A 13,966-nucleotide genomic window follows, 5' to 3' on the forward strand; every position below is an offset into this window, starting at 1 on the left:
GTGGAGGACTTGTTAGTGTTAGGTCAGAGGTTGGACTCGATGATCTTGAGGTCTCTTCCAACCTAGACAATTCTGTGATTCTGTGATTCTGTGATCTGACCCTGCTGCGTGAGTAAGCAAATTTGAGAAAATTATCATCAGGAAACTTATATTTTTATGCTGACCCCAACCATGTGAACAACAATGAGATATTTAGGGGATGAGATTAGTAATTATGCAAGACAAACACATATGAAGAATTAGAGTGTGCTTGTTGAAAGTCATAAAGGAGAGTTCCTGTACTGTAACAGGGTTTTCTGATATCCAAAGGAATAATCAATTTTACAGCTGGAAATAAGAAGAAAGCTATAAGACAATTCACACCAACCAAACATATTTTCCCTACTGTATAAAGAAAGCTACCTGCGATGCTCCCAACACGGTTAGTTTAGTAAAGCTACTGCACGAACAGTTGACTGAAGTCACCACAATGCTTCTGAAGTCTGTCAGATATATTATGCATGCATCAATTTTTGAGGCATTAACAACCCTCTTGTAAGACTGAAAATACAATATAACAACAATGCTGAGATTTCAGGGTCTCAGGCAGATTAAACACAAAATGACATTTGCATCTTTTCTGTAGTTTGTCTCATTGATTCAGCATGTTTCTTAACCAGCAGTGTGAAACATTCTCCTCACTCAATAGCTCAGGATCATTCGAGAGAGTTTCTAATACTGGAATATTCTTCAGTAAAAAAAGGCAAGTAAAAACAGAGCAGAATTCTTACCCCCAACACACAAGCAAAACATACAAAGTGATACAACAATCTACATTTACCAACTAACCAAGCACATCTCATTCTTCTTCGTCAGCTCAGTGAGCAACCCAAGAGCATCACTTAACCAAGACTAAATTTCTTCTGCTCATTCTATCAATCTCTGATAAATACATTACGCCTCCTTAATAGATCAGATAGAAGCCACCTCTCTGACCACCTAAACACACACCAGAAAATCCTAAAGCCTGTATGAATCACACTGAAGAAACCATAAGAATGGAAATCAAATAGATGCTTAAGAGGAACACAGAAAGAGCTACTGATGTTAACAGTAGTCAGAACACATAAGGATATCTTAAAAATATATATATGCACACAAAAATCCATAAATAGTTCACAATAATGATGCACTGGGCTTCATGCACTAAAAATACATACCCTTCTGAGACGAAAGGGAGCAGTGTGACCTCCATGTGCTGGCTTCTAACTCTCTACTTGCCTGTTGCTAAAGATTACTGGGGCCAACACTAGGTTTACAAATGCTCTGTTTCAAAACCATTTGAAAAATAGACAGATGAAGTAGTGGGAAAAGGGACTGAACTGTTGGTGTTGTCAGCAGGTCAGAGGGTGGAGATGTGCAATGTCTTGAGAAGAAGGTGGGAAGTTCAAAAATAATGTGATCTATAATAAGGATCTCCAATGAAGTGGAAAGAAGATGACAAAAGGTGTGGAGAAGACTTATAATGAAAGAAAAGTGAATTGCAAGTCTTACAAAGTTTGAGTTTAGTTGTAAGGGAGATAACCATGATCTTTGGAGGGCTCTACCTCCATAACTATAGGAGAATATAGGAAAAATCAAAGGAGACATGCACAGATGACATACAAAACCAATGGCTCACTCTCTATTTGGCCCTTACACAGGAAAGAATAGCTACCACAGTTACAAGGAGAGTGAAGGACAAAGATACCAAAGAGAACAGAAGCAAGGCACAATCTATAATTCAAAACCATTCAGATCTCTCATCTATTACTCTCTATTTGCCATAGTCAGGATGTAGAGTATTAAAATCTGCAAAAAGAATGACATGAGTTTTATAGAACTTTTAAACTTCAGATAAATTAGATTCCTTTTTTTTCCCCCCCTACAATGAAATGGGAACAAAGACTTCCAGCACTTCCGAAATTTATGCGAACCAACTCATCACACAAATGTGTATGCTTATTGCAGAGTGAGGCAGGCAAGCTTCTCTTTAATTAAAAGCATTAATGCTGATGTCCAACTCAAAATACCTGCCCCAAACACAACAACAGGGAAGTTATGTGACTAAACGGGAGGTTGATGGTCAAATCGCCCCACACGTTGAAGTGTGAAATGGACTAAAAACTACAAGGCAGGTGCAGACTTTCAACGAGGACAGATGCTGGTGTACGGGAATGTGACCGCAGAGCCATACACAGCAGTCAGGGAGGGATGAAGCAAAGCTGCTTTTTTTTTTTCCTTCTACACAACAGTGCCGCTTGGTGGATGGACAATGGCAATGAACAGGGGGAATGGAGACGCCACAGACGAAGAAAACCCGCAGGGGTCCCTTGGCAGCCCCATGGTGATGCTGAAGGCACAAAACCACTCGCCGTTGTCACGGCAACTGTACCTGGGTGGGCTGGGGGGTTCTGCGCAGGAGCAGGCCGCGCGGCATCGCTGCCCCTGGCCGCCTCGCCTGGTGGACAAACAGACACGTTAGAAGGGTTCCCGAGCACACGCAGTTCACCCAAATAGAGACCTTCAACTTCTTGCTTTGTTCAGCAGCGAGACCCCAGCGTGAACGGGATATATACTGCAAGAGAGCCTCCTGAGTTGAGGCAAAGGTGAATGGGAAGTTTTAATAGCTGGCCTTTTACATACACGCTGCTTCCATGCACATGGAAAAAAGCAGTGGTTTCAGCAGTGTTCACAGTCTGAACTGTCTACAACATACAGCCAAAAATGTCTCGTTTCTGGCACTTCTGCCATTCTGCTAGTTTGGGAGTATCATGTTCATGCTGTCAAGAAAATTTCATAATTACCTAAGAATATTTACATACAATATATACTTTTTTTTTTTTTTTTTTTAAGGATAAAAACATTTTAAGTGAGTATCTTATTATTTTCACATGTTTTTAGTTCTGCTGTCAGTAAGGACAACTTCTTTTTCCTTCAGAAAAAGCATACTCATATTCTAGGCATAGTTCCTAACTAATTCTACATACAGAGATAATTTCGTTAGGGCATATTAGGTGACTGTGGAAACTCTATTCCTGCTACACCAAATGCCTCAGAAGCATCAACTCATACAAATAAACAGAAGCCTGGAAACACTTTAAATAGCTGATCAGAGTTTTGGCAGAACTTCCTCTTCAAACTGGTGCTCTAATGTGTCCTTGTGATAAAGTGGCATTCAAATCAAAAATCCTTTTGGGTTTCATTGAGAAAGGACCTAGAAGGAAAACTGTATCGTGCACTATCAGGGAAGAAGTGAAAGAGAAATGCTTTTTCTGTGGCAACACACTGGCATTTGGTAATCAAAGATTATGCAGTTTCTGAATGCTCAAGAATCTGGTTAAATGCAAAGGCAACAATTCTGCTTTCTTTTTTTTTTTTTTTCCAGATTTTTTCATTATCATTATTTTTGTCTTTCAAGACCACAAACTCAACTTGACAATCCAATGAACTCTAGATTTAAATGTAACATTTGTGCCAATCAATTCTTTCATTGTGAAAGATCAAAAAAGATCAAAAGACTATTTTAATCCTTTTTGTATTAGCAGGCTACCTTGCATAAGTAATCAGTAATGATACCCATTCTTCTGTGCCGAGGACAGGCTGAATGGGATTAATATATTATTAGGAGGAACTGATTTTCCAATTAGGTGTCTGGATACTTTGTTCAACTGTGATTTGTAATGTTGAAGACTCATCTGGAATTTCAGGCTTGCAATTATGTTTTTTTTTTTAAAGTATGCCTGCTGTTTTTCCATGTACATTCTCTAAATTTTATGCATTTTTTAAGGAAATTCAGCAAGTGCAAAAACTTTGGAAAGAAGAACAATTCCTACTGATGTTATAAAACAACCATCCCTCACAGCACAGCAATTGCCACCCCTTGAGGTGGATGCATAAGTGACACCTGCCACTGCTGCTGGTTTGTGACACGAGTGCTAACTGTGCTAAAGCAGAGCTGTTAAAGCTGGGATAGGATTATTTTGCCAGTCCTTCAAGACATTTTGTTACCAATGACTTCTTCACACTTCATACAAAGGCACTGAATTTAATCTCTTCAAACTTACAGCACCCTACATGTTAATTTAAATTATCAACACTACTTGAGCATTTAAAACCTGAAAGGACTAATATGAGATGAGAAAAATGGATAGCTTCTGTTACTGACTTGATCCCTGTCAGATGTACAGCATTTCATTCTTTGGGTATATTGTCCAACTGAACATCTGTGAGTAGTAGATCAATTGGAAGTGCAAATGACTATCAACTCAAATGTAAAGTGCATGCCTCTGTCTATCTCAGCTAAATAACCCAGCTCCAGCAGTTTAAGGAAAGCTGAAAACACAGTGAAGAACAGGAACATTAGACAGTTAGATACAGCTTGTCAGTTACAAACCATACCAAGCAGCTTTTAGAAACCCAAAAGCTAGAGCAGAAGCCAGAGCTCAGTAAAAGCCAGCACACAAAATCAAAAGGCACTTAAAGCTAAGGAGTTCAGTACAAACAGAGTAAGTGGAATAAGAGTTTCTCTGGATATGTCTGTTTATGTCCTATATCCCTAGCCCCTGAAGCACTTTGTTCAGACCTGCCAGGAAGTGCTCTCATCCACTGCAGACCCACCAGAACTTTCTTAAGGTGATGATACTGTCTTCTTGCAAAGAACTTAAAAGACTCACTTTTAAGACAGGGTGGAGATGACATTATGTGCCATTTAGGCATCTCTTAAAAAATATAAATTACAATGCTTGCAAAAGTAGTTAGCTGCTATCGTTCAAAAATTCTATCCAACTACAGGCAACATACTGATAACTGTATAGATCTGGAACAACAAACATGGCACTAACACACAAAATAAAACTCATTGTCACCTCAATTGATTAAAGAAGGTATATTTACATTTTGTTGCCTTTAAATTATGTCTGCAAAAGTTGTAGCAAATATAGTGTTGATGCAGAAATATGTGCACAGCTTGTGCATGACAATCACCAAAGCCCAACCACAGTTTTTATTCTGATTGTTATATGGAAAGTGTCAGGTGTGTTTCCGGACTATGCCTCAAATTTGTTACCATACTGGAGCATAAACAGGGCCATCCTTGATAAGCTACAACAGATTCCACCTACAGAAGGCGCTTACAGATTTTTTCACATTAAACAAGGAAAAGAAAATCACTTTTCAACCTAGATGCTATAAAATCAGGCATAGAATAATGGAACTATGGAAATTTTTTAAAAAGGTAAATAAAAGAACCTGTCCAGAACTGTGGAAATAATTTCGTTTTAGACCTAATTTTACTTCCATTGACTTAAGCAGGATTTGCATCAAGGATTCACAAAGAACTGTAAAAGACAATTATAAATACAAACCAAATGAGGCCACTGTACAGCAAGAAATTACTGCATTTTGGTTTCACATTTGCACAGTCCTGGGGACTGTAAAACCTTTGCTGGAGCCATTTTGGAGGTTCTAGGATTCTGAGAGAAGCTACAAATCTGGATTGTGCCAAGCAGCTGTAGTGACCCTTAAAGAATTACATCCATCTCTTTGCTTCATGAGAACAGCTGTACCACTGAATTCTGCTCACTCAGTATCTCCTGGGGAAGAGGTGTGTCATGCAAGGACTAACTTTGGACCGCAAAGGTGCCACGGGAAAGAGAAAGAGCCATCGATCTGAGCTATGGAAGTGTCATTTCCTTTCTCTTAGGCTTTCAAATCTTGTGAAAAACATTATGTAATACTATGCAATGGTTCAGTGCAACCAGCACCTTGACCAGCCCTCACACTTTCAACCATTACTTAGGAAGAGTTGCTAGAAGCAGCAGATACGGTATTGTTCTGCATACTCCTTGCAAAGACCAAAACTGAGCTCGCTGACTTTGTTGTTCAAATAAACTGTCCTTCAAAAATGTTAAAAAAAAAGGCTCCAGGAAAAGGATTTATTAAATAGAAAAAGTGCAGAGGGCCATCATGAATTACGATAAGGAAAATACATGTAACTGTTCAAATAACTTCTCAAGTAAGCTCCACACATTCTAGAGGGAATAAGATTTTGTTTATTAAGAATTACTCCGTAATTAATCTAACATCCTGCGGTCATATTTGGCTAATATTGTTATGCATGGGATTTGTGCCAATAACTTGAAAAAAATACCTATATGAAATTAGTCTTACAGTCAAAAAAACATTGCATTTAAAAGACTGCAAAATTAACATATAGCAAGATAGATAATGCCTACGGCAACAGTGAAGTTTGCTGGTATGTTTTGTGTAACTTGCTGTTTTTTCAAAGGTTCAAAACTTCCTATAGTATCTGTGCACTCTTGACATAATGTCTAATTCTACATTACACTGCAAACATCCTGCTTAACAAAATCCTGTCTTTTTTGTTTCCTCCAGATGTGAACCCATTGATCGAAAATCAGTAAAAGGACTTTCTTCAGTCCTTGAGGCACATGACAACACTTCCTCCTGTGATCGCATTGTCGCGTGTTTCAGCGTTACCTTTTCCCAGCTGAACTGGCATGCTTTCGGATTTCATCATTCTCTGCTGCTGCGCCTGGTGGTGGTGGTGGTGCTGCTGCTGATGGTGGTGGTGGTGGTGGTACTGGGGGGCTTCTGCTGTGCTGCGGATGGCCACTGCAGGTGCAGGAAAGCTGCCCCCACTGGCTGGAGGGCCCACAGCACTACCTGAAGCCATAGCTGGAGCAATCAGCTTTCGGCCAAAATTCAGCAAGCTGTTGGAGACTTTGTTGATGTTCAGTGGAGCAGCCTTAGCACTGGCGCTGGAAAGAGAAAAAAAGAAATCACCACACCCTTGCCAACAGTTCAGACACAGCAATGCATGCATGCATTGTTTTTCAAAATGGGGGAAAAAAAACACCAACAAGACTTGAGCAATACAAAGAACATGTTTTATCACAGTCACACTGGAACATACACAGGAACCATAGGGATAACATGGTGCATGTTTTTCCTAACCAGTAGTGGTCAAAGTCTTTCGGTCCTTTCTTCCTGAAAAATGCAAACTAAACCTAAACAAATAATTTTGCACCACTTTTCTTAAATTGTCTTCTTAAATGAAAAAAGTGTCAGAAACATTAGAAAACTTTGATTTCTGCACTTCTTATTCCAAGACTACTTTAATATTTATTTCTGTTAAATTAAATTCTCTTAAATGTTTAGAATAACTCAAATGCAGACATTTCTTTTAACAAATAAAACTAACACCAGATTCTGCTTTTAAGTTGGCAAAGCTACATGTCTTTTGCTCTTATTTCACCCTCTGCCCAAACTAGTCATTTCAAGCCAAGTGCTTTGTAAAGGGAATCCTGATTGCAAAAGTGATTTTGGCTGAAGAATGGCTTCAGGATATAACACATATATTGGGTCATGATCCTTATCACTGTTACCTTTTATTTTTAACTACAGTGGATATTTAATTCACTTCGGTTACATGCAACGTTAAGAATGAGAAAATTACCAAACCATTTAATCTGTCTAAAATAAAGAGGCAAAGCAGCTTCTAATTCGCAGTGTAAGTGTTCACGTAACCCAGAGATCAGCAAAGCCATTCTCATTTGCTCATGCAATATTTTCCTGTTTTATATAATTAATGCTTGAAATACCCTGCACAGAAATCTATCACAATCACAGAGACCTTTCCACTCCTGATGTTTTATTTTACTGATCTACACATCAGTGATATAAATAGCTGTGTTTAAAAGATTTGAAGAAATATATTTAACTAAAACCAATACAATCATCTTACTGGGAAAAATTGTTTCACAATGTTTTGGAGTAAAAAATGAATTACAAACAAATTAATATAGGTGACTTGTAACTTGTGCATGTGCCTGAAAAAGTAATTTTGATGTCAGCTTTCATATAGTTTTCCTGGCTCTCTATATATGTATTTTTTCAAATACACAATATGAACACATACATGTGTATAGAACATAACCAGAAAATAACAACAGTTGAGTTGTTTAGACAAAGGATAGATAAGATTAAAATGAGAGAAAGCAGAAGAAAGTATGTTTAGCTTGCAGACTCATGAGATAGGGCTCTCCTGCCACAGACTGGTGATGAAGAAAGAGAACATGTCATGTATTTCTGAAAGAGCAGGAGTGTGGAGAATGATTGTTGAATATTGACTACAGGATGTTTTCACATCTCCCCATTTTATTAATTGCTACCAATATTGCAAGAAGTCTTTCTGTAGTCACCTCAAAGTAACAGACAAAGTAACTACAGAAAGAGTATTTGCAGGTTTATAAAATGTTCCTGTAGGGGACTCAAACAGTTTCAAAAGCAAGTTAAATAGTCCTAATGATTTGAAGAAGAGGACGTGATATAGTATTTATTATTATTAAATTTTACTCTGCTACTATTTGGCAGATTTGGTTATTAATCAGTTCCCCAGGGTATGCAGAGACACTTAATGGAAAAAAAAAAAAAAAAGGTTTTCTTGATTCCATATATGTGGCCTCAGAAGAATCAGCACAGAGCCTTTTGTTTAATGATTTCTCCATTCCATAAAGAACACACAGATTGTAGCTTTAAAGGTGGAAGATGAAATATTAATTGCTGCCTTAGCAGATATCAAGCAGATATCAATAGTCTGCAGTGAATCTGCCTCACTGATTTCAGGGCCGTATCAGTAATAATTTGTTGAGATTCAGAACCTGAACGTTCGTGTATTTGGCATGTTTTCTCCTTGGTCCACCAGGACTAATCCCCAGGTCTAGGGTGCTATGGATCCTCACTCACCCGAATCACCACCTTACAAAGAAGATAATGGCTTGCACAATGCATCCCAGATTTGTGTTGTCTCAAAGTTTGGAGTCTTGACAATAAGTTAAAAAAAACTTGATTTTGCACAAAAAATGGTATTTACTGGAAGCAGAGCTTTTTCTCAGAGAGTACTAAGTGACAAAGTCACTGGATGCTTTGAGTTAACTGCATCAGTGGAATCCTGATGGTCCACAGATGCTTGAGACAAAGCTTTTGTAAAGAAGCAAACACAATCGAATATAATGTTGAGATCACGGAAACTTTAATTTTCATCTGTTTGTGTATTTGTGTCCACCAGCTTGTTGCTTTTTTTCAACTGTATGTTTGCCTAATAAAACAAATCATTTTTCCTGCTACACTGTGTAACTTGCTGCTTTGACATATCTGTAGGCCAAAAGTTAGATTATTTCTATTTTTGGATGGTTGGAAGGAGAGTTCTTGAGATACTATACTAAACAGAAACAACAAACACCAAAAGTCTTCTCTACGCCATTGTGTTCAAAACATAAATTTGAATGCTTTCAACAACAATATGCAATAATGTTTTATAATTATTTGAGAATTAGAAAGGATAGTTATTGCAGTTGCTAGTACCTCTGTAAGTCTTGGCTCTGAACTGACTACTAATGATCAACTCAGAACACATATACATACACGAAAAATAAGTAATGATGTTATCTACATTTTTTGTCACGAGGCAGTCTTAACAAAAGTCTTACAATTCATTGTGTGATTTCTCTGTATTGCAGCTTCAGAAAATGAACAATAGCAAGGTGTTAGATCTCTGGAGAAGGCACAAAAAAAGTGGGAGTTCAGGAAACTAAGAACAATGTATCTATTTCTTACTGTTTAAATGTCTGATATATTAACACAAAGGATGATTACAGCCATTAAACACTGATCAATGTCTACATTTTAGCCATCTAAATGTATCAGACATACACAACAATTACAAGAAAAATGCTGATTGATTATGTTGTACAGTTATCAGCGGATGCATTTAAAAGCAAGGCATCAGTTTAAAAATATGAATATCAAGGAGACGTGAATTCCATCTATGAAGCAAACAATTTTGTTTCATCACAATAAGCATCATTGACCTTGACTATGAATGGTGTATTTTTAAACTAGCAGTGGGAAGATGATTCAATCTCTGCAGTTTTCTGCTAAGATAAAAATGTTTTGTTTTAAGCAAGCCTTATGCAAAGGCATTTCTCTCTTCAGTAAGTAGCCATTATGACAGATGAGAGATAAATTTATGAATATGACAGATTAAAAAATTTTGTATGTGATAAAATAAGCTATACATGTCAGAGATTTGTGAAGATATTTTACATAAAAGCAATACATGTTAAGAGAGTTTTAAATATATTTTAAATATATTATTGAGTCTGTGGAATTACAGATGAAAATGATCTGTTAGCTTGCCCAATCCGTCTCTCTACTCACTGCAGAAACATTTCTTGATGTTACATCCTCCATCTCTCTCTAGTCTAGATCTCTAGTTCTTCTCTAATCTTAACCAGATTTACCATGTCTGACCTACTCTAAATGGTCCTGCGTTGAGATAAATTTCTCTTGATTTACTCCTCTATCTGAACCATTCTAAAGAATTTCTCCTGAGTGCAATGAATTGACAGATTTAGTGGCTATTTGTGTCCTTAGAGTTTAAGTTTCCAACAGGTGTCGTTCCTGTTTGGGCTTTATGACCTGTTTCCACACAAAATCCTTGAAATAATTATTCTGGCATTTCCAAATTATTATTATTTTTTAATCTGGGGCAAGTCTTGAGACCATTTAAAAAATTAAATAAACACAACAGCTTTTGACAACCAACGGGAGGCAACAGTCACCTGCCATCAGCACCAGCCATCCTGCCAGGGCACAGCCACCACTAGACTACTTACAAACAGATAAAGTCATATTGATACAAGCCATTTCTAAAAAAAAAAAGTGAGGAAGGAATGTTGCAAAATGGTTTAGTAAAAATTCCTTCAGACTGTATTTACATTAATTTAACTTCTACAGCTTGTGTTACATTTGTATGTAATGCAATTGTAGCCCCTGAACTCACATCAATGTTTTACCCCCTGCTTTTAGTATACAAATCATTGTGTATGAATCATCTTAGCCTTAGAAAAAGAAGCCAGTGATCTGACCAAAGCACTATCTGTGAAACCTCCATTTTTCAGGTAATAGTAAGGTAAAGATTCAAATTAAATTTCATGAACTAAGTACACGTGCTTCTAACACTGCTTATGTAATTCTTGTTTGGGATAAAAGTGACTTATGGAACATTTTATTTATGTAAGATATTAGTTCAGTGAAAACATCTTCAGAAATAGCTTACCGGGTTTTATTCATCAAGTCTGCTCCACGTGCTTTGTAATAATCTAAATTTTGTTGGAACTGGTGAGTCACTGGTCTTGGATTTTTCTGTTAAAAACAAACAAAAAAAAAAAGCATTATCCTAACTTTAAAAAAAAAAAGAACACTGTACAGAATTCAGGATTTTTCTGACAGATTTAAAGCAGTGACAAGAAGTATGTTTATTAATGAAGATTAAAAATATAAAGAATAATTTATGTTCCCACGATCCTGGTTTCTGAGGGCAGTAATGGTAGTTACATAAAAAAGCAATCTTAAAATACTTTAAAAGAATACCAAATGTTACCAGTTAGCTCTTCATGCTTACAGAAATCAGTGTTTATTCACACAGGGAGGGCATTGCTGTTTGCTGTGAGATTGCTTCTAATGAAATCAGTAAAATCTGGTGAAGTTCAGACACCGATCTCATTTCCTTCTTTAGCTCTGGTACAGAATTTTCCCATCACCAAGGTAAAATGACATGGTTTTAAAGAAAATGATAGTACTGAGGACAAACAAGAGCTTACATATTGCAAAACTTAATTGTGGACTAAGCCAAGAAAGCTATCGAGAGCCACTAGATGGCACACGGAGCCTTTTTGTCTGATTTTCCCTTGCTCAATACTAAAGCCACAAACAGCACTGTTCTGTAACAAAATGTTTATAATTAATATCGAAACCAGAAGCTATTTGTTAGTTTCCACCTCTGCCAAAATGACAGTATTGAAGCCCACTGACTCCAATAGCTCTGAAATCATCTTTTCTGAAGCTGATATTTCACTGAACATTGATGAAGCACAGAGCACATTTGTGCATAGAGAATTTTGATTGAATTAATGCAACCTGAAGGGCATTAAAAACTTTAATGTTTAAAAAAACCTGAAGGGCATTTAAAAACTATCTGAAAACTTTTTTTTTTTTTTTTTTTATTTTAAAGGAAAAAGGTGCATATGGTTTAATCTAAAATAGCAGAGAGCTATAGAGAACCCCTTATATATATCTAAACACGAATTTGAGGAGAAATGGTTTAAAGTAAAGCATTTCTAGCATAAGAAAAACCAAAATGATACATTTCAGTGTAATGATTAGATACACTGCACAAAACAGTTCAAAATACTTTATAGGTATTTGCTTAAAAGGTGGTTAATTTGTAGGCTGTTGCCTTATATTCTGATCTGCCTTCTGAAATCCTGTTAATAGCAAATACAGTTTTAGTAAACTCATTTTCCATGTAACTGCAGGTAACCTGCTTTCCTTGAAAACCTTTTTATTTTTGGAGGAGGCATAGGAGTTGCATTTTAACAACCAAACTATTGCATGTGTACAACAGGAGAGAGGAACACTTAAGGAGGTGGTAGGTATCAAAGGCAGGATGATTTCTGGGGTCAAATGTAAAGCTGGGAATTTCCAGATCGTTTTATGCAGTCAGACTTAATCTTGTATGATATGTCTCATTTCCTTTCTTTGGAAACACATTAAACATTTTAAAAATATATCCTGTTTGTGATGTTCACTAAAAAATTAAACAACAGCTAAAAGCTATTAGACGAGCAATAAAAAAATTCTCGTCTATTCTACCACCCACATTGTAATGGCCGCTGTACATTTTTCTTCTCTTGTTATAAAAACAATATTTGCATAACTCTACCCATTCATATGGCTTGTAAGTCAGTCCTCATCAACTGACAGCAATAACAATGAATCAGCTTTAGTTACTATTGCTCTAGTTTGGTAATTCAATGCATTTCTATGATAATCAAATCCAAACTGACGTGATGAGGATAACTGATGGTTCTGCGACTACTCTGCAAGCAAACAGTGTAACTTTTCTCCCATCAGTTAAATAACTTTCTTCTTCATGTGACTTGGTGTCCATTTCCACAAGGTGGGAGATTACAGATGGTCAAAGTAGCTGACACTTTTAATTCAAGGGACAGCCCCTTTTGACAAACTCACTCTGCTACTTTATTTTGCAATCTGTTTCCTAACTGTATGTATTTTAAACTTGGCAAAAACAATGGAATTTCTATTCCACCTCCCAATGAAACAAAAAAAGATCATTACACTTTGCTTCTGTAAAAAAAAAATAGAAAAAAGGAAAAGATCATGCGGAACAGATTCTCGAAACATATTTATTCAGAAATGACAAGCAATTCAAGGCACGAAAGGCTGATCTGCTATCTAAGCACTTAAAGCCATTAATAGTAATAATGATCTAACTTGAACATATGAATGAGGCTCAAGCATTACTTTCACAGGGCCCTATTTAAATTCCTGTGTGGTTTCAAGGTATCAAAGGAAGAAGCAGTTTAAAGTAGTATTACATGCAGTGAAACAAAAAGCCCTCAGAAAAAAAAAACAATGTTGGAAAACAACATTAGAAATGCAAGATAGTAAATACCAAGGGTTACTGCTACAAATCTTTTTGTAACACTACGAAGACACCCTTCAAGGAAAGTCCATTACTTAAAACAAAACAAAACAATACAACCCATGAGAAACGTTAGCAGAAAAATATTTGTGCAACTTTACCACAGAAATGGTAAATACTGCTAGAAAACAGCACTTCAGGCAGCAAAAAGTATGGTCTATGAGTTTATATTGTTATGATAACGTTAGTTAAATCTTTTATTGATTATAACTATTTTTGTAATTTATATATAGGAAGCAGAAAGGAAAACCTACAGTTACATCTCTGTATGTATTTTGAGTTAATTCCCCTGTCTAAGCATGCAGTTTAATCCATCCTCTATGTTACATGCCCTGTATTAGAACAGAAGATTAAACA

The 13,966-nt window shown here is 36.6% G+C and overlaps 1 protein-coding gene across 4 annotated transcripts in view; it reads right to left on the reverse strand.

The window, feature by feature from the left end:
- The window catches only part of TBC1D5 (TBC1 domain family member 5), a 319,581-nt gene that overhangs the window by 48,340 nt on the left and 257,275 nt on the right, over positions 1 to 13,966 (reverse strand). For all 4 annotated transcript variants that reach the window (XM_084281760.1, XM_084281761.1, XM_084281759.1 and 1 more), the window contains 2 exons: positions 11,162 to 11,247; positions 6,520 to 6,800 (listed from right to left, as the gene is read on the reverse strand). In XM_084281760.1, coding sequence (XP_084137886.1) covers positions 6,520 to 6,800; positions 11,162 to 11,247 — 367 coding nt within the window. The remainder of the gene's footprint in view (positions 1 to 6,519; positions 6,801 to 11,161; positions 11,248 to 13,966) is intronic.

Source organism: Netta rufina, assembly GCF_964035555.1.
Source record: "Netta rufina genome assembly, chromosome: 2".
Classification (NCBI taxonomy): domain Eukaryota; kingdom Metazoa; phylum Chordata; class Aves; order Anseriformes; family Anatidae; genus Netta; species Netta rufina.